The sequence below is a fragment of the Mobula birostris genome, chromosome 20, assembly GCF_030028105.1.
Source record: "Mobula birostris isolate sMobBir1 chromosome 20, sMobBir1.hap1, whole genome shotgun sequence".
In the NCBI taxonomy this organism is placed as follows: Eukaryota; Metazoa; Chordata; class Chondrichthyes; order Myliobatiformes; family Myliobatidae; genus Mobula; species Mobula birostris.
In genome coordinates, this window is record NC_092389.1 from 35,719,808 (window position 1) to 35,746,213 (window position 26,406).

At 44.3% G+C, this 26,406-nt stretch overlaps 1 protein-coding gene across 4 annotated transcripts in view; it reads left to right on the top strand.

Annotated features, from left to right (window-relative positions):
- Positions 1-26,406, top strand: part of LOC140185138 (suppressor of tumorigenicity 14 protein homolog) — a 141,055-nt gene that overhangs the window by 98,613 nt on the left and 16,036 nt on the right. For 2 of the 4 annotated variants that reach the window (XM_072238498.1, XM_072238499.1), the window contains exons 16-19: positions 978-1,161; positions 1,438-1,709; positions 13,587-13,723; positions 19,123-20,555. In XM_072238498.1, the coding sequence (XP_072094599.1) occupies positions 978-1,161; positions 1,438-1,709; positions 13,587-13,723; positions 19,123-19,284 (755 nt within the window). In that variant the 3' untranslated portion in view covers positions 19,285-20,555. Of the gene's footprint in view, positions 1-977; positions 1,162-1,437; positions 1,710-13,583; positions 13,724-19,122; positions 20,556-26,406 lie in introns of those variants that run through there. The other 2 variants (XM_072238497.1, XM_072238500.1) reach the window with 2 other exon arrangements.

Consider the following 26,406-nt stretch of genomic DNA (forward strand, 5'->3'; position numbering starts at 1 on the left):
AAATCAACAACAGAATGGTGTCAAAAAAGAAGAAAAGTAGACATACATTTTCCAACAAATGCATGTACTATTGGATCATTTTTCTCAGTAAATAAATGAACAAGTATAATTTTTTGTGTTGTTTATTTATTTGGGTTCTCTTTATCTAGTTCTAGGACTTGCGTGAAGATCCGATCACATTTTAGGTCATACTTATGCAAAAATAGAGACAATTCCACAGAGTTCACAAACTTTTCAGCACCACTGTGCTCGGAAGGATCAGGCTGTAAAAACATAAGTTCTGAGCCTGCACACAGTTTTGATCAGACCACTTTAATAGTGTTAGACAGTTTTGGTAGCTGAAAAAGGAAATAGTGGCATTGGGGTCAACGCACTGTGATTTTAAAAGTCTTACTCCTGGGGTGAGGGGGATTGTCTTGAGACAGTTCACAGAAGAAGCTTGGTGATTACTCAGTGGAGATTAGATGAATGAAAGTGATCTGTTCAGAGGTGGGTGATTCAGAGATACTGAAAGTGTGATGTTGAAAGGCTGTTTTCTGTCACTGGGGAGTGTCGAGCTGGGGACATCATTATAGAATGTGCTTTGAAGTCTGGAGGGGAAATTATCCTGAGTCAAGGATGTATACCTTTAGAGATTACTCTGCCTCGGCACTGGGATGCTCAGCACATGGAAGGCTGACACCATGGATCCTTGCCGATGTGGGATTTGTAGGATGTGGTGATGTGGAAAAGTGAACAAGGGATCTGACTTTCTCGTTTGTTGGAGAGAGGTGGAGTGAGGGGGGGGGGGTTCTGATGAACTGGGGTGGTGGGCTTCGAATAAAGCTGGGTTATGTAGAAGAGGGTGAAATACTGCTGGTGGTTGGGCTCAGTGATGGGCTGAGCTTTGAGGAAGCCCCATTGATCTTTTACTAGAGAGGTGGGTGGGTGAAGTTGTGGCTGTTGTGCTTCTATTAATTGCAAATACCTGCTTACAGCTTGTGGGTCTCGACCGTACAAACACCCCCGTGTTGTGGGTGGTATGGATGCAGAAATTGGTGAATGGCCCTGGCAAGTCAGCCTACACTTCAAGGGGCACGGAAGTACATGTGGGGCCTCAGTGATCTCCAAGAGCTGGCTGGTGTCGGCATCCCACTGCTTCCAGGATTCCCGGGGTGTGAGGTCAGTATTCAGTGGGAAAGTTTGAACTTCTGGGAGACACTCCCCCCCTCAAAGGAATGAGTACATGGGGGAGGGGGGAATTTGTCTCTTGTCTCCACCCATCCGCACCCCAACATGTCTCGTATCCACCGCCACCTCCACCTTACTTAGTCACTGTCGTTTCTCCGCGTCTCCCTGCAACAGCATACTCACCAATCTTACCACGCACCTCCTCCATCTCTGGCACTGTAACCCCACACCCCAAGTACTAACTCGTCTCCCTGGGCCGCCTTGCAGGTATTCTGATCCTGGTAATTGGATGGCATACCTTGGACTTCATATTCAACACCAGTTGAATGATCGAGTGGAGAAGAGGAAAATCAAACGGATCATTGTTCATGAGCATTATAACCCACAGATATTTGACAATGATATTGCCCTGTTGGAGTTGGCTCAACCTGTGTCTTTCACCAGTGTCATTCAACCTGTCTGTCTCCCTGATGCTTCACACAATTTCCCTGTGGGCAAATCCACCTGGGTGACGGGCTGGGGAGCAACGAGTGAAAATGGTGAGTGCAGCTACCTTGCAACATGTCAGTCTGCTGAGTCTCATTGCTTCATGCTGCTGACTCTCACACCAACTTCATGGGACAGTAACAACCCTGACTTATTCAAATACTGCAGGGGCAGAAGCTCATTGGGGGAGGGTTTAAACTAATTTGGAAGAGGGATGGGAACTAGGGTGATAGAGCTGAGGATGGTTTACAACTAGATGTCAACTTGGTGTAAAACCTGTGCTTGGATTCAAAGTTCAAAGTAAATTTATTATCAAAGTACATATATGTCACCATATACAACCCTGAGATTCATTTTCTTGTGGGCATACTCAATAAATCCATAGTAGAATAATAATCATGATAAAATCAATGAAAGACCGCACCAGCTTGGCCATTCAACCAGTGTACAAAAGACAACAGACTGCAAATACAAAAAGAAATAATAATAAATAAATAAGCAATAAATATTGGAAACATGCAATATAGAGTCCTTGAAAGTGAGTCCATAGGTTGTGGGAACCTTTCAGTGATGGGGCAAGTGAAATTATCCCCTTTGGTTCAAGAATCTGATGATTGAGCAATAGTAACTTCCTGAATCTGGTAGTGTGAGTTGTGAGGCTCCTGTACCATCTTCCTGAAGAGAGCGTGTCCTGGGTGTTGATGGATGCTGCTTTCCTGTGACAACACTCAGTGGTGGGGAGGGCTATACTCGTGATGGACTGGGCCAAATATTTTCCGTTGAACTATTAACTCTTTCACTCTCTACAGACGCTGCTTTTCCTGCCAATATTAGCAGCATTTCTTGCTTATTTTAGATTTCCAGCATCTGCAGTTTTTAAATTAATTTTCGTTTACTGCCATAAATCAAACTGCATGAAGGAGCAGCAGTACACACCTGGAACCAATCACCCACCAGACTGGACCCCACCCCATCCATGAGGCTGGACCTGGGCACACATTCTACAAGGTCCACTTTTGAAAAATACTGATTATTTTCAAAAAATAATAGAACATAAAACAATACAGCACAGGAACAGGTCCCTTGACTGACAATATCTGTACTAAACTAATCAAGCTAGTAATTGGCCATCTAACTAAACTAATCTCTTTGTCCTACACAATGTCTATATCCCTCCATTCTCTGCACATTCGTTTGTCTATCTCAGAGACTCTTAAACACCCCTATCATATCTGACTCCACCAGCACCCCGGCAGCAAATTTCAGGTGCCCACGACTCACTGTAAAAGTACTTGTCCTGCACATTTCCTTTGAACTTATTCCCTCTCACCTTAAAGGCATGCCTTCTGGTATTGAGCATCTTGACCCCAGGCAAAAGATACCAGCTATCTGCTCTATACCTCTCATAATCTTACAAAATTCTATCAGTTCTCTCTTCAGCCTCTGCTGCTTCAGAGAAAACAACCCATGCAGCATCCTGGTAAACCTCTTCTGCACCCTCTCCAAGGCCTCCACCATTTCCGACCAAACTTTGTGTCATCTGTGAACTTACTAACTCATCTATCCACGTTTTCATCCAAGTCGATTATATATGCTGCATACAGCAGAGATCACTGTGGAACACCAATGGTCATGGACCTTTAGACAGAATATGTCCCAGTGACTACTCTGTTTTCTATGGGCAAGCCCATTTGGAATCCAAACTGCGAAGTCACTGTGGATTCCATGCATCTTAATCTTCTGGGTGAGTGTCTCATGAGGGACCCTTGTCAACCATCGTGCTAAAATCCATGAAACAACATCCACAGCTTTACCTTATCACCTGCTCAAAAACTCATCAAGTTAGTCACACACAACTTTCTCTGCACAGTCATTCTGACTGACCCTACTTAAGACATGGTTTTCCAACTGCTCCTAAATCCTGTCCCTGCAATCCTCTCCAGTGGCTTTCCTATCACTGATGTGAGATTATTCCTATTTCCCATCTTGAACAATGCAACAACATTCATTGCTTACCAGTCCTCTGGGATCTTGCCTGTGGCTAGAGAGGACATGAAGTTATTGGTCATTGCCTCAGTAATCTCATCTCTTGCCTCTCTCAATAATCTTGTGTGCATCCCATCAGGCCCAAGAAATTTATCCACATTAATGTTCTTCAAGAGACCAAACACCACCTTTTTTTTTTTTAAATCTCAAAATGTTCCACACTGATTTCACAATTCTCCGTGGCCACCTACTTGGTAACCATCGGCACAAGGTCTCCTTTAGGACCTCCAAGCACATGTTCCCTCCTTTATCCCTGAGTGGTCCTACCCTCTCCATAGTTATCCTCCTCCTCTTAAAGTGCATATGCAATGCCTTGGGATTTTAAAAACCATATTTGTCACACTTTTCCTTGTCCCTTCTGCCTCTCCTTCTTGCATTCTTTTCTAGCTTCTTTATAACCCTGAAGGGCTCCATTTGGTGTTCCTTTTCCTTTGACGAAATTCACCACCTCCCTTGACATCCAAGGCTCCCTAACCTTGCCGTTCTTGTCCTTGCTTCTTACTGGAGTACTTGTTCTCTACTCTGTTTAGATAGTCTTTAAGTGTTGTCCACATGTCAGATGTGGACTTGCCCTAAAACAGCCTTTCCCAATGGATCCTCCCTATCCCCTGCCTAATACTCTTGTAAGTTCCACTTTCAATTTAATACTCTCTCACAAATTCCACATTATGCTTTATCTATAGCCATCTTAAAATTTAAAGTCATGCACCTCCGCTCCATCCGCCAGAAGCAGAATTTCCCAGTGGCCCAATATTTTAAATCCGATTCCCATTCTTCACATGTTGGTCCATTGCCTCCACTTGTGCCACAATAGAGTCATACAAAAGTACAGCACAGAAACAGGCCCTTCAGCCCATCTAGTCCATGTCGAAACCATTTAAACTGCCTACTCCCATCGATCTGCTCCGAAATCATAGCCCTGCCGCCAAAACCCCTATCCAAACTGCGCTTATACATTGAAATCGAGCTTGCATCCACCACTTGTGCTGGCAACTCGTTCCACACTCTCATGACCTTCTGAGTGAAGATGTTTCCCCTCATGTTCCCCTTAAACTTTTCACCTTTCACCTTTAACCCATGACTCCTGGTTGTAGTTCCACCCAACCTCAGTGGAAAAAGCCTGCGTGCATTTACCCTATCTATACCCCTCGTAATTTTGTATACCTCTGTCAAATCTCCTCTCAATCTTCTGCGTTCTAAGGAATAAAGTCTTAACCTGGTCAATCTTTCTTTATAAGTCAGGTCCTCCAGACCCAGCAACATCGTTGTAAATTTTCTCTGTACTCTTTCAACGATATTTACATCTTTCCTGTAGGTAGGTGACTAAATCTGCACGCAGTGCTCCAAATTAGGCCTCACCAATGTCTTATACAACTTCAACATAACATCCCATCTCCTGTACTCAATGCTTTGAGTTATAAAGGCTGATGTGCCAAAAGCTTTCTTTGCAACCCTACCTACCTGTGATGTCACTTTCAATGGATCATGGACCTGTATTCCTAGCTCCCTTTGTTCTACCACACTCCTCAGTGCCCTACTGCTTATTGTGTAAGACCTACCCTGGTTGGTCCTACCGAAGTTCAAACTCATGCGCTTGTCTGCATTAAATTCCATCTGCCATTTTTCAGCCCATTTTTCCAGCAGATCCAGATCCCTCTGCAAGCAATGATAGCCTTCTTCACTGTCCACTACACCCCATCTTGGTGTCATCTGTAAATTTGCTGATCCAGTTAACCACATTATCATCCAGGTCATTGATATACAGTGCCTGTAAAAAGTATTCATCCCCCTTGGAAGTTTTCATATTATTGTTTTACAATATCGAATCAGTGGATTTAAATTGGCTTTTGTGACACTGATCAACAGGAAATGACTCTTTTGTGTCAAAGTGAAAACAGATCTCTACAAAGTGATCTAAATTAATAATATAAAACACAAAATAATTGATTGCATAAGTGTTCACCCCCTTTAATATGACACATCAAATCGTTACTGGTGGAAATAATTGATTTTTAGAAGTCACATAGTTAGTTAAATGGAGATCCCTGTGTGCAGTTCGGGTGTTTCAATTCATTGTAGTAAAAATACACTTGTATCTGGAAGGTCCAACTGCTAGTGAGTCAGTATCCTGGAAAAAACTACATCATGAAGACAAAAAAACACTCCAAGTAACTCCACGAAAAGGTAATTGAAAATCACAAGCCAGGAGATTGATACAGAAAAATTTCCAAAACACTGAATATCCTTGGAGTACAGTTAGGTCAATCATCAAGAAATGGAAAGAATATGACACAGTTGTAAATCTGCCTAGAACAGGCCGTCCTCAAAAACTGAGTGACTGTGCAAGGGGACTAGTGAGGGTGTCCACCAAGAGACCTATGATTTAATGCCCTGGAGTGGCCAAGTCAGAGTCCAGCCCACAATCCCATTGAGAATTTGTGGCTGGACTTGAAAAGGGCTGTTCGCTTGTGATCCCCATGCAATCTGACAGATCTTGAGCAGTTTTGTAAAGAAGAATGGGGAAAAATTGCAAAGTCCAGATGTGCAAAACTATAAAGACCTATCCACACAGAATCAAGGCTGTAATTGCTACCAAAGGTCCATCTACTAAATGCTGACTTGAAGGGGGTGAATACTAATACAATCAATTATTTTGTGTTTTATATTTGTAATTAATTTAGATCACTTTGTAGAGATCTGTTTTCACTTTGACACGAAAGAGTCTTTTATTGTTGATCAGTGTCAAAAAAACTAAATTAAATCCACTGTGATTCAATGTTGTAAAACAATAAAATATGAAAACTTCCAAGGGGATTAAATACTTTTTATAGGCACTGTATATGATGAACAACAACGGACCCAATGCCAATCCCTGGAGCACACCACTAGTTACAGGCCTCCAGTCAGAGGGGCAACTATCTACTACCACTCTCTGGCTTCACCCGCAAAGCCAATGTCTAATCCAGTCTACTACCTCATCTTGAATGCTGAGTGACTGAACATTCTTGACCAACCTCTCGTGCAGAACCTTGTCAAATGCCTTACTGAAGTCCATGTAGACAACATCCACTGCCTTGCCTTCATCAACTTTCCTGAAAAACACTCTAAGATTGGTTAGGCATAACCTACCATGCACAAAGTGATGCTGACTATCCTTAATCAATTCATGCCTGTCCAAATGCTTATATATCCAGTCCCTTTAAATACCTTCCACTGACTTTCATACAACTGATGTCAGACTCACCAGCCTATAATTTCCAGGCTGATGTTTAGAACCTCTCTTAAATAGCAGAGCAATGTTGGTTTTCCTCCAATCATCTGGTACCTCGCCTGTCGCTAAGGATAATTCAAATATCTCGCTAGGGCCCCATCAGTAAGGCGACCCTTGCCTTGCATTCCATCTGGGTAGCTTCCAACCTGATGGCATGAATATCAATTTCTCCTTCCGGTTTAAAAAAAAAAAATCCCTCTCCGCTCCCCTCCTCTATTCCCCACTCCAGCCTCTTACCTCTTCTCACCTGCCTCTCACCTCCCCCGGTGCCTCTTCTCCTTGCTTTACTGGTATGGTCCACTCTCCTTTCAGATTCCTTCCTCTCCAGCCCTTTACCTTTCCGACCCACCTGATATCAACCGATCACCCACTCTTTCCCCTCCCTCAACTTTTTATTCTGGCATCTTCACCCTTCCTTTCCAGTCCTGAAGAAGGGACCCAGCCCCAAATGTTAACTCTTTTCATTTCCATGGCTGCTGCCTGACCTGCTGAATTCCTCCAGCATTTTGTGTAAATTGCTTTGGATTTCCAGCATCTGCAGAATCTCTCCTGTTTAAAATTTAAGGAGTTGTGATCACTGTTCCCTCAATGTTCTCCCACAGAAAGGTCAATCAGCTAGCCAGGCTTATTTTCCAACAGCTGGGAGAAGGTCTCTAGCTCTCCACTATATCTATGCCTCTTATGATCTTGCACAACTCTATCAAATCACTTCTCTTCCTCCTTTGCTCCAAAGGGAAAAAAAACCTAGCTCATTTAACTTATCATTAATCTAATCCTGGCACCATCCTGGTAAATCTCCTCGGCACCATCCCTAAAGCTTCTACATCCCTCCTATAATGAGGCAACTGGAACTAAACATAATATTCCAAGGGTGTTCTAACCACAGTTTTTTAGAGCTGGAACATTACCTCAGAGCTCTTGAATGCAATCCCCCGACAACTGAAGGCTAACTTCTTAACAACCCTATCAACTTGCACATCAACTTTGAGGGATTTATGGATGTGAACCCCAAGGTCTCTCTGGTCCGCCACATTGCTAAGAATCCTGTCATTAACCCTGTATTCTTCCTTCAAATTTGACCTTCCAAAATGAATCATTTCACATTTTTCTGGGTTGAACTCCAACTGCCACTTCTCAGCCCAACCCTGCATCCTGTCAATGTTTCAAAGGTTTTAAAGGTACATTTAGTGTCATAGAAATGTATGTGATATACACCTGGAAATTCTTCTTTGTCATAACCATCCACAAAAACAGAGGAGTGCCCCAAAGAATGAACGACAGTTAAGTGTTAGAACCTAAAGCTCCCCTCAGCTCCCTCCCCACCAAGCACTCAAGTGTGCAGCAAAGCATCACTAAAGACACAGACTTGCAGTACCCCAATGACTACTAGTTCACCCGGTATTTGACATACCACAGGTTCTCTCTCTCCCTAATAAGGGAAAAAGTGGTGTCTCTGTTTCACAGCAAGATGGGAGACATAACAAACAACTCGCTGATTTTTGGTGTTAAAAGTCTGTTGTGTCGCTTCTTCTGAGCTCTGTGCCCAAAGAACTCGGGTCTCCGGGCTCACAGTCAGCAGCCAACTTGCTGCTTTCAATCTTCTGTCTCCTACGACACACTGATTTCCCGCTGAGGCACTGACCTCAAGTCTGCACGCCTCCAGAGCCATGAAATCCGGAAACTCCGAAAGTGCACTAGTCTTCTAGGCCGCATCCTTAGTATATCAAGTAACAGCCAGTCGTGAGCGGGTCCCATTCCCGCAAAGAACTGAAGTCAGCGTGTAACTCCATGTCAGGGTCTTCAAAAGAACTCTGAAAGGGAAAAATAGATTTTAAAGATAGAAATAGAGCGGTTTCCAAAGATGCAAGCAAATTAGGCGCCATTGTCTCGTAAGCTCCATTGCAACCTCCAACATCCTTCTGCACTCTCCATAACTCCACCAACATTTGCGTCATCTGCAGACTTACTAATCCACCCTTCCACTTCCTCATCCAAGTAACTTATAAAAATTGCCGAGAGCAGGGGTCACTACAGAATACCGCTGGTCACTGATCTCCAGGCAGAATAAGATCCATCTGTATTCACCCTCTGCTTCTGTGGACAAGTTAATTCTATATCCACACAGGCAATTTTCCTTGGATCCCATGCCTCCTGACTGTCTAAATGACACCACCAAGGGGAACCTCATCAAATGCATAACTAAAATCCTTAGACACCGTATCCACTGCTCTAACTTTATTGATGTCCTTTGGCACATCCTCAAAGAATTCAGTCAGGCTCATGAGTGGTGAATCTGTGGAATTCTCTGCCACAGGAAACAGTTGAGGCCAGTTCATTGGCTATATTTAAGAGGGAGTTAGATATGGCCCTTGTGGCTACGGGGATCAGGGGGTATGGAGGGAAGGCTGGTGCGGGGTTCTGAGTTGGATGATCAGCCATGATCATAATAAATGGTGGTGCAGGCTCGAAGGGCCGAACGGCCTACTCCTGCACCTATTTTCTATGTTTCTATGAGGCATGACCTGCCTCACACACAGCCATGCTGACTCTCCCTAATAAGTTTATGCTTCTCAAAATACTTGTGAATCCTGTTTCTAAGAACCTTCAATATTTGTCCCTCACTGAAGTAAGACTCACCAGTCTGTAATTACCAGGGGTATTCCTAATCCTCTTTTGAACAAAGGAGTAACTTTTGCCACGCTGGTGCTACTCGAGCTCAGTGTGGATGCAAAGGTCATCATCAAGGACACTGCAATATCTTCCTTTGCTTTCTGTAGTAACCTGGCGTATATCCCACCTGGCCCCGGGGACTTAACTATCCTGATGCTTTTCAAAAGTTCTAGCATATTCTCTCTTAACAACAGCATGTTCAAGTATATCAGCCTATGTTGCACTGTCCTTACAAATGTCAGGGCCCTTCTGAGTAGTGAATACTGACGCAAAGTATTCACTAAGGGCCTCCCCTATCTCCTCCCAAGTGTATATTTCTTCTCTATCCCTGATCAGTCCCATCCTCACTCTAACTATCCTCCTGTTTTTCACATGTGTAGAACGCCTTGGGATTTTCCTTAATCCTGCTTGCCAAGGCCTTTTCAGGCCGCCTTCTAGCTCTCCTAACTCCATTCTTCAGCTCCTTACTGGTTACCTTGTAACTCTTTAGAGCCCTGTCTGATCCTTGCTTCTAAACCTTAAATAAGCTTTCTTCTTCTTGCCTACGTGTTCCACATCTCTTGTCAACTTTGCTTTCTTCACCCTACCATCCTTTCCCTGCCTCAATGGAACAAACCTATCTGGAACCCCCAACAAGTGCTCCTTAAACAATCTGCACATTTCCATGCATTTCCCTGAGTACATCTGTTCCCAGTTTACAGTATGCTCCCCAGTTCCTGCCCAATAGCATCATAGTCCCCCCCTCAATTATATACTTCCCCATACCATCTGTTGTTTTTTGAATCTTTACATAATGTGTTTGCATAGCTGTTCCTCAATGTCCAGGTGGCTTTTGTTTGTGTGGAGGGGTTGGGTGTCACTGGGGGTGGATATGTAGTATAATTTCATCAGAGTGATTGTACCTATCTTTTACTACTTTTATCTCTTCTCTAAAACATCAAAACCCTTGAACACTAAGCATCCAGACCTGTTCCCCTGTCAACCAAGTCTCTGTAATGGTCACAATATCATACTTCCATGTATCGGTCCATGCTCTACATTCATCATCCTTGCCCTTAATACTCCTGGTATGAAAATAAATGCACTTCAACCCATCTCTCCCATCCGTGTCTATCACCTTGCTCTCGCCTATCCTTCCTTCAAAACTTAGTGGTTTTGACATCACATTCCCTTCAATCCGTCCACTTTCTGACTGGTGTTTTGGTTCCCATCACACTGCCAAACTCATTTATACTCTCCCCAGTAGCACTATCAAACCTCCTAGCCAGGAGGTTGGTTTCCCTCAGTTAAGGTGCACCCTGTCCCTCTGAGACAGGGACGACCAGTACCAGAAGAGATTCCAATGATCCAAGAATCTGAATCGCATTCCCTGCACCAGTTCTTCACCTACGCATTCCTGCCCTGACTAGAACATAGCATCAGGAGTAATTCAGCAACTATCTGGGAGTCCAATTACTATTTATTTATTGAGATACAGTGCAGAATAGGCCCTTCCGGCCCTTTGATCTGCACCCCAATTTAACCCTAGCCTAATCACAGGACAATTTATAATGACCAATTAACTTTACCAACCAGTATGTCTTTGGAATGTGAGGGGAAACACTGAAGTCTCAGGCAATGGTGGGAATTGAACCCAGATCACCTGTAGTGTAAAGCATTGTGCTAACCACTACAGTACTGTGCCACCCAGGGATGTCCATTTAGAATGGAGATTAGGAGAAATTTCTTTATCCATAGGGTGGTGAATCCGTGGAATTTATTGCCACAAGTAGCTGTGGAGGTCGGGTCACTGAGGGCATTTAAAGTGGAGGCTAGTAGATTTTTGATGAGTCGATGCGAAAGGTTACAGGGAGAAGGCAGGAAAATAGATTGAGAGGGAAATAGATCAGCTGTGACCAAATGATGGAGTAGATTCAATGGGCTGAATGGCTTAATTCTGCTCCAATATCTTATGGAGTCATCCAGAGATTATCCAAGAGTCATCCAAGGACCTACTTTCCTGACTCCCTGTGACTACTGCACAGGAGCTCGTATCCTTTTCTGCCTGTGTCATTGGTGCCAATGGCTGCTCACCCTCCCCATTGAGAAAGATGAAACAGAAAGGTGCCTCCGTCACTGCCCATAGGACTCCCCTCACCCTTTCACTGCCTCCAGGCACCACTGCTCACTGCTTATGCACAGTCTGTTAAAGGGAATCAGCACTAAATCGTGGTGTAAAGTGCCACTCTGTGCAGAGAATTTATAAGAATATTAGAAACAGGAGAAGGAGTTTGCCATCTTGTCTGTCGAGCCTGTTCCATCATTCAATAAGATCATGGCTGACTGGTCATGGACTCAGCTCGATTTCAGTCTCGGAGTTATGGTAGGTGCTTTTGGAGATGAGGGAATGCCAGAGGAGGAGCTACGTGGCCAAAGAGGTTGGACATCAGCAAGCTCACAGGCAGTGAGGTTGCAGTTATATCCTGTGTGAGTTGTTGTTGCTAATATTAGATTTCTTAGATTAGATTCAACTTTATTGTCACTGTGCCGAGTACAGATACAAAGCCAGTGAAATGCAGTTAGCATCTAACCAGAAATGCAAAGAATAGTGTTATTTACAAAATAACTGAATAAAAAGTAAGTGCTACAGCACACAAATATAAAAGTACTGAGACAGTACAATATGGGTGCAATACTGCTTAGCACTGTGGTGTGAGGTTCAGCATGGTCACAGCCTCAGAGAAGAAACTCTTCCTGTTCCTGCTGGTGCGGGAGCGGAGGCTCCTGTAGCGCCTACTGGATGGGAGTAGAGTAAAACATCCATGGTTAGGGTGAGATGCATCTTTGATAATGCTTTTCGCCCTGCCCAGGTAGCGTTCATGGTGGATGTTCTCAATGGTGAGCAATTGGGTGCTGATAATCTGCTGGGCAGTTTTCACCACACGCTGGAGTGCTTTGCAGTCTGATATGGGACAATTGCCATACCACACTGAGATGCAGTTGATGAGTATGCTCTCAACAGTACAGCGGTAAAAGTCCGTCAGTATCCTGGGACAGAGGTGAGCTTTCTTGATGCTCCACAGGAAATAAAGGTGCTATTGAGCCTTTTTGATCAGGATGGAGGAGTTCAGGGACCAGGTGAGATCCTCAGAAATGTGGACACCAAGGAATTTGAAGCTTGATACACGCTCTACTACAGCTTTGTTGATGTAGATGGGGACGTGCGTGTGGCTCCTAGCATGCTTGAAGTCCACAATGATCTCCTTGGTTCTGGGTGTTAAGGGCCAGGTTGTTATCGGCACACCACGTGGCCAGGTGCTGGACCTCGTCCCTGTAGGCCGTCTCGTCATCCCCTCTGATCAGGCCAACCACCGTGGTGTCATCCGTGAACTTGATTATGGAGTTAGAACGATGGACAGGAACGCAATCATAGGTGAAAAGGGAGTACAGAAGAGGGCTCAGCACACAGCCATGAGGCACGCCGGTGTTCACGGTGAGAGTGGAGGAGGAGAGGTTGTCTAACTTAACTGATTGAGGTCTGTTAGTCTGAAAGTCCAAGGTCCATTTGCAGAGGGACGAGCTGATACCAAACTGGCAAAGTTTGGTGATCAGCTTGGAAGGGATCACAGTATTGAATGCCGAACTAAAGTCAATGAACAGCATTCTGATGTAAGAGTTGGGGCTGTCCAGGTGGGTCAGAGCAGAGTGAAGTGCCGTGGAGATGGCGTCCTCTGTTGACCTGTTGGTGCGATAGGCAAATTGATGGGGGTCCAGGGTAGAGGGCAGACAGTATTTCAGATGTGATAGAACCAATCTCTCAAAGCACTTTGCAATGATGGGGGTGAGTGCAACTGGGTGGAAGTCATTCAGGCCTGTGGAAGTGGAATGCTTCAGCAATATTGTCAAGTCAGTGATACTTGTATTCAGGAGATGATTTAATAGCCATTCCCTTTTCCTTCAGCAGGTGCTGGGGCCACGGTCTTGCAGAAAGCAGAAATACGGATCATCAAGAGAGCTGTCTGTGATAATCTGCTGAGCAGTTTAGTCACCTCCCGCATGTTGTGTGCGGGTTACCTGAGCGGAGGCATTGATGCGTGCCAGGTAAGGCCCTCGTACACGCTGCTCTGTACACAGCAAGTTACCAGGAAATGCAGAGTCGATGGGTTCACTTGCTTCACTGTACCTTTAAAAGCCCCTCTTTCCACATGCGACTGACACCCTCACTGGAGTATATGTAACTATGGCTGTGAAAAGTAGCTGTTGTGTTAGGCTTTTTATATTAGTGACCAAATGCTCTCTGCGAAAGTTCCATAGAATGAACTGCTCACACCTTATCTGACCATTACATGGACATTCTATAATGGACATAAAAATTCAGAGTCCACCTCACACTGGCAGCAAGATTGGCATGGCAAATAAAGCACGCTGCACAAAAATGACCCCATGCCCACACGTAGGATAGATCTGAGAAGCTCTCAATAAATCAGAGTGTGGACTTGTGTGCAAAGCTTTGTTTTGAAGTAGTATTTGTTTTCAAAGTTGAATACAAGTAAGACAAGCCCAAGATGGAGTATAATTACATACAGCACAGTGAGTCCTGCTGGAAGCGGGGTTCAGACAAGGCCTAGGTGAGAGGGAAAGGAAGGAAATGTTTGGGTGAAGATGCTCCAAATGATGTGGAAAGTTGAAATGAGAAGACGGTCCCACTAGTCTGACAGAGTGGGTGCAGGGTGGGGGTCTCTCCTGAATGAGCGTAGAATCATTTGGAAGTTGGGGTCAGTTATTCTGGACTGGGAGGAGGGGAACAAAAATAGAGAATGTTGGAAATATTTAACTGTTAATGTTTCAGGTTAGTGACCTTCCAGAATTGGAGAAAGGTCAGCAACTTCCCTTCAACAGCAGCTACCTGATCTGATGATTGTTTCCAGCATTTTTGTTTGCAGCTCAGAATTCCAGCATTTGCATCATCCCAGTTCCCTTCCCAGAAGGGCTGTGAAGGCTCAGTAAATTCAAACACACTAGCTACCACTCACATTAAAAATCTCTCTCCCCTCCCACCCTTACTCTCTTGTCATGACATCCCCGCACTCTTGCCTCTCCCTGTGCTCTCCCTTCTCTCTGCCACTGGTCCCTTCCTTTCCCTCGCCTTCCTTCTCTCCCTCCCTCCTCCCTCTAGGAAACATAGACAAAGTAAAATAGGAATATTGGTCAATTTAGCCCTTCAAGCTTGCTCTGTATTTCAGTACAACTATGGTTGGTCCTCTGTATCGGTAGCATATTCCTGATCCATTCTCATGCCTATTGATTTGTTTTGAGATTAGAGATCTATCTCGTCGTCAAATACATGAAGTTGCTGCTGTATGTGGAGAGGTATCCGCAGTTTCACCATCTCTGAGTGAAGAAGTTTCTTACACTGCTTTTTTCCATCACCTTCCATGCCCTTTGCCCTTGCATTATCCTATCACTTGGCTGCTGCCTGCCCAAGTCCCATTCTGGACCCCTCACCTGTGTCCTCTACAGACTGATTCACTTCCAGTAATCTTCTATACAGTTTGATGAAAGATTATGACTGAACATCATGTGCCTCTAATTTGGGCGGAGAAGAGATAGCTGCATCTCTCACACACCCTCCCCCATTGTGATTAATTTCTACACTTTGATTTTGTTCAATTCGACCATTCATTTAGTTAATCTAAAATTTAATACACACAAATCCCCAAAAATCTGGAATGAAAAAATCGTGAACTTGCAGCTGGAGATTTTTCCTGACAGAATTGCAGTGCTGACTCATAGTGCTGTAAATTGTAGTGCCACGCAGCGCAGAATCGTAGTGCTGTGCAGCACAGTTGTAGTGTCATGCGGCGCAGAATTCTAGTGCTGTAAACTGTAATGCCATGCAGCGCAGAATCGTAGTGCTGTAAATTGTAATGCTGTGCAGTGCAGAATCGTAGTGCTGTAAATTGTAGTGCCATGCAGCGCAGAATCGTAATGCTGTAAATTGTAATGCCGTGCAGCGCAGAATCGTAGTGCTGTAAATTGTAATGCTGTGCAGTGCAGAATCGTAGTGCTGTAAATTGTAGTGCCATGCAGCGCAGAATCGTAGTGCTGTAAATTGTAATGCCGTGCAGCGCAGAATCGTAGTGCTGTAAATTGTAATGCTGTGCAGTGCAGAATCGTAGTGCTGTAAATTGTAGTGCCGTGCAGCGCAGAATCGTAGTGCTGTAAATTGTAATGCCACGCAGCGCAGAATCGTAGTGCTGTAAATTGTAATGCCGTGTGGCGCAGAATCGTAGTGCTGTAAATTGTAGTGCCACGCAGTGCAGAATCGTAGTGCTGTAAACTGTAGTGCCGTGCAGCGCAGAATCGTAGTGCTGTAAATTGTAATGCCACGCAGCGCAGAATCGTAGTGCTGTAAATTGTAGTGCCACGCAGTGCAGAATCGTAGTGCTGTAAATTGTAATGCCACGCAGCGCAGAATCGTAGTGCTGTAAATTGTAATGCCGTGCAGCGCAGAATCGTAGTGCTGTAAATTGTAGTGCCGTGCAGCGCAGAATCGTAGTGCTGTAAATTGTAATGCCGTGCAGCGCAGAATCGTAGTGCTGTAAATTGTAATGCCGTGCAGCGCAGAATCGTAGTGCTGTAAATTGTAGTGCCGTGCAGCGCAGAATCGTAGTGCTGTAAATTGTAATGCCGTGCAGCGCAGAATCATAGTGCTGTAAATTGTAATGCCACGCAGCGCAGAATCGTAGTGCTGTAAATTGTAATGCTGTGCAGTGCAGAATCGTAGTGCTGTAAACTGTAGTGCCGTGCAGCGCAGAATCGTAGTGCTGTAAATTGTAATGCCACGCAGCGCAGAATCGTAGTGCTGTAAATTGTAATGCCACGCAGCGCAGAATCGTAGTGCTGTAAATTGTAGTGCCGTGCAGCGCAGAATCGTAGTGCTGTAAATTGTAATGCCACGCAGCACAGAATCGTAGTGCTGTAAATTGTAGTGCCATGCAGCGCAGAATCGTAGTGCTGTAAATTGTAATGCCACGCAGCGCAGAATCGTAGTGCTGTAAATTGTAATGCCGTGCAGCGCAGAATCATAGTGCTGTAAATTGTAATGCCACGCAGCGCAGAATCGTAGTGCTGTAAATTGTAATGCTGTGCAGTGCAGAATCGTAGTGCTGTAAACTGTAGTGCCGTGCAGCGCAGAATCGTAGTGCTGTAAATTGTAATGCCACGCAGCGCAGAATCGTAGTGCTGTAAATTGTAATGCCACGCAGCACAGAATCGTAGTGCTGTAAATTGTAGTGCCACGCAGTGCAGAATCGTAGTGCTGTAAATTGTAGTGCCATGCAGCGAAAAGCTGTAATGCCATGCGGCGCAGAATCGTAGTGCTGTAAATTGTAATGCCGTGCAGCGCAGAATCGTAGTGCTGTAAATCAAGCTGGAAAGAGCGCAAAAAGAAACTGAGGATGTTGAAGGACTGGGTTATAAGGAAAGGTTGAGCAAGCTAGAACTTGATTAGGCAGAAACTAGGGAGAGTTAATTAGACACAGTTGTTTTCGGGCAAGTCCACATACGTTGTTGTGTTTAAGGACCAACTGCTCAGAGTGCAGGATAGGTATGTTCCAGACAGAAGGAAGAACAAGAATGGCGAGGTAAGGAAATCTTGGATTTCAAGAGAGGTGATGATTGTAGTCAAGAAGAAAAAAAATGTACATAGGTTTAAGAAGCTAAAAATTAAGCAGAATACTTGATTATAAAAAAAGACAAAAAAAGAACTCGAAGGAAATTTGGAGAGCCAGGAGGGAATATGTGTTTGGAGGTGATTATATAAGCAAGGTCCTAAATGAGTACTTTTTTTTTTGGTTTGTACCAAGGAGAAGGAAGTGAAAGATAGTGAGATCAGTGTGGAACATGTTAGTATACGAGGGAATTTTGAGATGCAGGAGGTAGTACTGGGTCTATAGCCAAGAGCCTTTGAAATGCCTCTGGTAGGGAAGCTATTCTAGAGCATTCTAAGAAATAGGATTTATGACCATTTGGAGAGAGATTGCTTAATTAGGGACGGTCAGCATGGCTTTGGGTGGGGCAAGCCATATCTTAGTTGAGTTTTTTGAGAAGGTGTCAAGGGTGATTGATGAGGGTACTGCTGTGGATGTTGTTTTCGTGGATTTTAATCAGGTACTTGTATCGGTATTTACTGAGAAGGATGTAGAGGATTCTGTGATCGAAGTGGAACATGATAAAATGCTAGGGCATTTCGAGAGTAGGAAAGAGGTAGTGTTGTATTTCTTAAGGTCAGCATGGTTTCCTAAAGAGGAAATCTTTTGGAAACCTTTGAGGAATTAACAGGCAGGATAGGCAAAGGAGAGTCAGTGGATGTTTACCTGGACTTTCAGAAGGCCTTTGACAAGTTGCCACACATGAGGCTGCTCAACAAGATAAGAGCCCATGGTATACAGGAAAGATACTAGCATGAATAGAAGATTGGTTGACTTATAGGAGGCAAGGAGTGGGAATAGAGGGGGCCTAATTTGCTTGGCTGCTGGTGACAACTGGTGTTCCACCGGGGTCTGTGTCGGGACTGCTTCTTTCCACATTATATGTCAATGATTTCGATGACAGAATTAATGGCTTTGTGGCAAGATAGGTGGAGGGGCATGTAGTGTTGAGGAAGCAGGGAGTCTGCAGGAGGACTTAAGTAGAGGTCTAATGCTTTATTGTCTTAAATTCCATTTTTCCACTGTCTGCCCAATAGATCAAAATCATAACCTCCTCACTCCTGTCAGCACCACCAATTCTCATGTTATCTACAAATTTATTAATCGTACCTTCTCTTCACTTCCAAGGCATGAATGTATATAGCAAGGAGCACTGCTGACGTCTGATTGAGGGGTCAGGATTTGGAGCTAGGTCCGTGCTGGAGAGAGGATACTGATATGGCATTGGTTCTGTGGGTCAGAGTTTGCAGGCTGAGGACCAGGCAAGGACTGGGCTCTGGGTTTGGGGCCCAACAGCTGAAGAATGACCAGGTCTGGTGTTGTTGACCTGAGGTCAGGGACAGTGCTGGGCACTGGGATGGATTCTGGAGTTGGGCTTGGCACTGGGATATGGGATGGGATAGGGGTTGGTCCTGAAAGACCACAGACCTCAGTTCCTGACATGCAATGAGATTGTGGTCTGTGGGGAGGAGTCAGATGGGAAGCAAGTCAGGATGTTGTAGGGTTTGGGAGTTTACTTACTCTGCCATGCATTGCTTCTGGGCCACTGGGGAAATCTCGTTGCAGATGGCTCTTTTTAGTCAATGCCATACTGTGAAAATCTGTAGTGGAGTTAGTGCAGACAGACATCTAACTCTCGATTTGACCAGGAACTATCAAATCATGGAAGAGGATAGTGTAGGAAGTCGCAAGCTGTACCAGTGGCTGTGTTTGGTGTGAATGTTCAATCCAGGCCCATCTTGCTGTCCACTGGCTGCCTGAGCTAACAGTTTTATTGTTTGGTTTCAGGGTGACTCTGGCGGCCCCATGTCCAGCGTGGAGGAAAACGGGAAAGTATTCCTTGCTGGCATTGTCAGCTGGGGAGACGGCTGTGCCAGAAAGAATAAACCAGGGGTCTACACCAAGGTTTCAAAGTTTCGACAGTGGATCAAGCAGCGCTCTGGGGTGTAGTGCATTGATATGTATGTCGTCCTAGCCTGGTATAACAGAGAAATTGTTCTATCATGGAGAATGGACGTTTGGTACACGCTTTCACTTGTGTCACTGGTTCCTGGCACAGAGACTCTCCCAACTTGTAGATAATGTATAAAGTTTTCATGAAGTCAATTCCATCAGTGAAGATGTTCTGTGGGGTGATTGGTTATTTCTCATCATACTGATCATAAATGCTCAGTGGTATGGGGAGGGGGAGGGGGATGGGTACAATGAGCTGGAATGCTCTAGGTAACCTTTCCTTCCTCCCCTCCCCATACAGATAGACTGAAGGTTGGTCAGACTGGGCTAAGAGCAGGTTGTTTGCTCAAAATATGCCTTTTAATTCAATTCACTTTATAAAATTCTGTGAAGGAAAGTAACTATTCCGCTTATACTAGATTGTGTGTATTGAGTTCAACATTACCAAACCTGCAGGGAGCCTAAGTGATTTTTTCCCCCAACTAAATGCACAGCCATTAGCATTTGCCATGAACTCGCAATGACTCTTGGAACCTTCCCAACTATCAGTAGATTGTGTTTTTATTCTGTGATGTGTATGTAATTTGACATAAGGGTTTTTAACTTCTGTTTTAGTTTTGTTCAGTCTGCGCGATGATTGTGAGAGGCTGACCTCATTGTTACTCCCAGCACACTTTAATGAAAGAATCACTCTGTCTACACAGAATGGAGTTGGCCTTGTGTGTGGTACAAGGTGGACCCACTGACTGGGAAGAGCACCCTGCTTCACACCCCTGCTGAACTCCTGCCTCCTTGGGGTGCCTGCAGTGAGCTTAGCTCAGTCTGCTTCATTGACTTTTGATGTCAAGTATAAAGCATGAAGGAAAAACTCAGGGGGAAAAAAAAGCAAATGTAGAGTTTTAAGTTATCAAGACTTTTCAGTGAGCTCATGTTCACAACCCAGTCGAGGCCACCAATTGGTAAAATGATGGTTTGAATGCAGCAAGAGTTTTTGTGGTTTGGATGAAATTTGACATGACTATACCCACAGTCACTGAGCCATGTTCCAAAAGGTCGTAGTTTAGCTGAGCTGATTCAGCTGATCCTTTCTCTGTGGATTCTTCTGAAAGAGACAGAGACAAGAGTGCCTTCCTGACACATGTGCTGCTGCTTTCAATTCTACTCTCTGCCTTCCCACTGCAGGGTCACTGTTTTACTGATACCGTTTCTTGCTCAGCAGTGTTTTTATATGCAAACTTTTCTACTAAAATAAACTGGAAATGAGCGTACCTTGTCTTATTTGAGTTTCATCCTATTTACAGAGTTATACAGAAATGGGCCCTTTGGCCCAACTGCTTCATGGTGACCAAGATGCCCATCTATGCTAGTCCCAGTTGCTCACATTATAGAATTTTTATTTTTCTTTGAGCTCTTGCAATGTCGGGCTTAATGATGGGTAATACAAACTGGTTTGGACCTGTACCCACTCATGGTCTGGTAAAAAACCAGAGCCATAATGTGGCAGATGAAGATGTGGCTGAAGAATTGGTGCATGGGCAGCATTTCAGATTTGTCGATCATTGGGATCTTCTGGGAAAGGAGTGACCTGTACAAAAGGGGCTGATTACACCTGAACTTGAGGCATCAATGTCCTTGCGGGGGGATGGGAATCAGTGATAGATCAGAAGATGAAGCAATTGGTGTAAAGGTAGATGCAATGTGCAGAAAGACTGCGAGGAAGATGTTGTGTACCATTCAGCTAGGCCTTCCAGTATAAAGAAACAAACTACAACAAAGTCAGAGTGAATCACATGATTAATGCATTTATTGTTTTACTTGCAAGGGGAGATGTACTTCCTGTCAATTTTCGTTGGAAATATAGCTCTGATCTTCCCTGTTGTCAAACATTCCCTATGGCCATAAAACAATTGTCTGTCATCAAAAAAAAAAAGTTTGTTCCTATATAACACGTTCATAAGTTTTCTTACCCAAACCAGCAAAGCACCTTAGGATCTCATAGCCTCCATTTCATTAATGCAATGCATTTTACAAAAGTTAAAAATTCTTAAATGCAGGGTTACAGACATATACCAATGGTTATGCCATTATGTAGGATAATCAGCCACCATCCTCTTCCTGGAGTGCTATAATTGTGAAACTGATCTCCCACTTCCTTATTCTTTTTGATAACCTCTCGGATAGGATCCACAAAGTAAATTATGTCTTCAGATTCATGTGGCATGTAAGTTCAACGTTCTTGTCCAATCAGAGTGTACATGCCTCCTTTCTTGGATAGAAGCTATTTGGTTCTGCAGTGCCAGTGTACGGACAGCTACCAATTCTGCCAACAATTTAGATATTGCTTGTGGAGTGGGTTCGTTCAAGGGCATATGCAGTTTCATTTGCTAACTTTTCCAACGTTGATGTCATGTTAATCAGTTCCTGTGCCTTACCAGTTCTATAGGCAAGTGTTACCTTCCCCAGGGACAACACTAAGTCCTTTTACTTTGGCATTAGCATTGTCTTATAGAGGTATACACCTTCCTCTAAAACACTTTTTTCCAAATTTATCTCCCCATCTTCTCCCGTGACATTCTGGCTGTACCAATAAGGGGAGGAAAGGGTTTATGTTTCTGAGTCCCAGCATCATTGTACCAACATACCCAGGACAGAGAACTTGGACCAATTAAAGTAACAGTTCATCTCTGTTTCATTAAAGGGCATGGGTACACAAAGCCCACCCACTTCCATGTGCCTGGACATCCTTACAAACCCAGCACCTGAGAACATTGGTCCTGTTTGCACATTTGCAAGTCAATGGTAAGAAGGTATGTGTGGCAATTGCACGTGTCAGAGAAAAGACGAGGGCTAATCCAACCGCTGTCATTTGGACTCTTAGTGGTTTTATTTTTTTCACGTTGTTAGGCACCTTACAATGAGAGATATGAATCCACGAAGGCTTTTCTATTACCTTGATGTCTGTATTAGTAACCAGTAATACATGTAATGTCAGGATGCTGTTCATTGACTATAGCTCAGCATTTAATACCATTATTCCTACAATCCTGATTGATAAGTTACAGAGCCTGGGCCTCTGTACCTCCCTCTGCAATTGTATCCTCGATTTCCTAATTGGAAGACTGCAGTCTGTGCAGATTGGTGATAATATCTCCTCCTCACTGATGATCAACACTGGTGCACCTCAGGCATGTGTGCTTAGTGCTCGCTCGCTCTCTCGCTTTCTATATATATATATATATATATATATATATATATATATATATATATATATATATATATATACACACACACACACACACACACACACACACACACACACACACACACACACACACACACATGACAGTGGCTGGGCATAGCTCAAATACCATCTACACATTTGCTGACGATACAACCATTGTTGGTAGAATCTCAGGTGGTGACGAGACGGCGTACAGGAGTGAGATATGCCAACCACTGGAGTGATGCCGCAGCAACAACCTGGCACTCAACGTCAGTAAGATGAAAGAGCTGATTGTGGACTTCAGGAAGGGTAAGATGAAGGAACACATACTAATCCTCATAGAGAGATCAGAAGTGGAGAGAGTGAGCAGTTTCAAGTTCCTCGGTGTCAAGATCTCTGAGGATCTAACCTGGTCCCAACATATCGATGCAGCTATAAAGAAGGCAAGACAGCAGCTATACTTTATTAGGAGTTTAAAGAGATTTGGTATGTCAACAAAAACACTCAAAAATTTCTTTTGATGTCCCATTCTGACAGGTTGCATCACTGTCTGGTATTGGGGGTGGGGTTGGGGGGGCTACTGCACAGGACTCAAAGAAGGTTGTAAATCTAGTCAGCTCCATCTTGGGTATCAGCCTACAAAGTACCCAGGACATCTTTAGCAAGCAGTGTCTCAGAAAGGCAGCATCCATTATTAAAGATCTCTAGCACCCAGGACATGCCCTTTTCTCACTGTTACCATCAGGTAGGAGATACAGAAGCCTGAAGGCACACACTCAGCGATTCAGGAACAGCTTCTTCCCCTCTGCCATCTGATTCCTAAATAGATGTTGAACCTGTGAAGACTACCTCACTTTTTAATATATTATTTCTGATTTTGCATGATTTTTAATCTATTCAATGCATATATACTGTAATTTACTTATTTTTTTCTTCTGTATTTTGTATCGCATTGAACTGCTACTAAGCTAACAAATTTCACGATACATGTCGGTGATAATAAGCCTGATTCCAATTCTGATTCTGAAAAGGTCCTTCAAATCGAGGTTCCAAACAATTCCTTCTTTTAAATGTCTGCACCAGCATGTAATCTCCAGACTCGATGTCATAGCACTTACTATCACTAATGGTTGCTCTAGTCCACTTTTCCTCACACATTTGACCAAGTTTATTCTTAAATTGCTTCATTTGTCCTTTCCACTAGGTCTGCTGACTGAGAATTGAAATATTGATTCACCTGTAAGGCTTTGCATACTATTTTAATTACTTTGCCAGTGAAATGAGTACTGTTGTTGCTAGATAGTTTCCAGGGGATCCCAAATTGCAGGATTATTTCCTTTAACAAACATTTCATTTCTGTAATTGCATCATTGTTTCTACAAGGAAATATTTCAACCCATTGTGAGAACACATCAGTAATGACTAATACATACTTATACCCTTCACATTAAGAGAATTCAATAAAGTTGATCTGTAAGTGTAAAAAAAAATCTGGCAGCAAGGTGTGAACCCTGTTACTTTTACCAGTTTTCCTGGATTTTGCAAGGTACATCTCACATCTCATACATTGTCTACAGATTTTTTCTGCAACTCTAGATACTCCCGAGTCATACCAAGTTTAGTTTAATTAAACGTTCACCTCTTGCCACATGTGTGATCTTGTGAACACATTGGGCAGTCCATGGTACCAATTTACCTGGGGTCACAATGTCTTTATCGGGGTGAAGCCACATACTATCGTGCTACTTACAACCCAGCTTTTCCCTTATCGTTGGATAAATCTGAACCGTCAACAAAGCAAATTAAATTGACAATAACAAAACAATTGGAGTATCAGTAAGGTCTACACAGGCTTGTGTAACAGTTTCACAGCAGTGTGGATCAGTCTTCCTTCATGGGGAGAGGAGTGGGCGGATTAAGAGTTGCACAGCGAGTAATCATTAACATTTGGTTTGTTAATAACTCGGTTTTGTACTTAGTTTGCCCAGCAGGGGTAAGGTGTTATAAGGCACAGCAAGTCAGTATGTGCTGAACAGCAAGGTAAGAAGCTGCCACTGCTGGAACGCAATCTGATAAGCCTCTGGCTGTTGGGTCTGAGCACTGAAATAAACAGTTGTCCTTTGTCTTTCCCTGTGATTCTGAGTCAAGACAATCTGAACAAACTATTCATGGTGAACAAAAGGTGAAACTCCCTTCTTTTAGTCTGGGAGGCTCAAAACTGAGGCGCAGATTTCATTGCTTCTTTCATATGTTCAAATTCTTCTTCAGCTTCCAGGGTCCAGCATAATGGATCTGCTTGACTGGGAACAGATATTTTCTGGAGGGCCCTAACAATGGCTGCATTATCTAAAATCTGCTGTCTACAGTACACAGTCATCCCCAGGAAATGCTTCATTTCCCTGTGAGGCATTGGCTGCAGGACTTTAACTATTGCTTCAATCTGACTCTTAATCAACGAGCTTGTATCCTGGGATAGGGTATGTCCTAGATAAGTAACTTCTGGTCGTACAATCTGTAGTTTCTGCTTTTATACTTTATGACCTTTCTTAGCTTATGTAAAAGGTAGCTTCCTTGCTTGGGGAGGTTGACAGGAGGTCATCCAGGTACTGTATTAGAGTAGAGCCCCCTGGGAAGCCCCTTATTCTTCTATTTGCAATTCACATGCCAAAACACTAATTGTATCTGAAGCACCTTCAATTACTCCAAAAGACTGAGGTTTGGTAAAATACTGAAAGGCTTTTATTCGCTGTACAATGCGACCTCCACAGTGAGTGTCTGCCCCTGGACTGAGGGGGAGGGGCAAGGCGAACACCTTTATACAGGACTCTGTGGGAGGAGCCACAGGGGCAGTCAGCAGAGGGGTGTGTCCAGACAGGTAACCCAGTTACAACATATATACATGGTTTACCACATTCACCCCTCATTTTTTTAAAAAGAGTCCCACGGGGTGAAGTGACTGACAATATTTACAAGAAGTATATTTACAGGTTAAGTCTATCAGGCGGTCGAGTCCGTCGCTGTGATCTACGTAGCACCGGCGATGGCGGTTGTGCTGGCTCCGGCCTGACTTCAGGTGCCAGCACGTTAGGCGTCGGTAATCCCTCGTGTGTGTGCGTCGCGCCCGGTATGGGAGTGTCGTGTGGTGTCTGTATAGGGTTTGGGGTGCACGGTGTCTCGTAGGTACATACATTGGTGGGTACGGGGTCAATAGTCACCACGGAGTGTTCAGGGTAGGGGCCCAGAGCTCCTGCGGGCGCCAGGTCCCGGATGGAGACCGTGTCCTCCCACCCATCAGGTAAAACCACATAGGCGTACTGGGGGTTCGCATGAAGTAAGTGAACCCTCTCGACTATCGGGGAGTATTTATGGCTCCTCGCATGTTTCCGGAGCAGCACTGGCCCCGGGGACGTCAGCCAAGTTGGTAGGGTGGTTTCAGTGGTCGATTTTCTGGGAAAAGAAAAGAGCCGCTCATGAGGGGTGGCATTGGTGGCCGTGCTTAACAGAGCGGATGGAGTGGAGTGCCTCGGGAAGGACCTCCTGCCAGCGAGACACAGACAGTCCCTTTGACCTGAGGGCTAACAGTGTGGCTTTCCACACTGTGCCATTCTCCTTCTCCACCTGTCCATTCCCCCAGGGATTATAGCTCATGGTCCTACTGGTTGCAATTCCCCTAGCCAGTAGATATTGGCGCAGCTCATCACTCATAAACGAGGACCCTCTGTCACTGTGGATATAGCATGGGTATCCGAACAGAGTGAAGAGCTTGCGCAGGGCTTTTATAGCTGACGTGGTAGTGGTGCCGGGGCAGGGGATGGCGAAGGGGAACCGCGAGTACTCGTCGATAACGTTAACAAAGTACACATTGCGGTCGGTGGAGGGAAGGGGGCCCTTAAAGT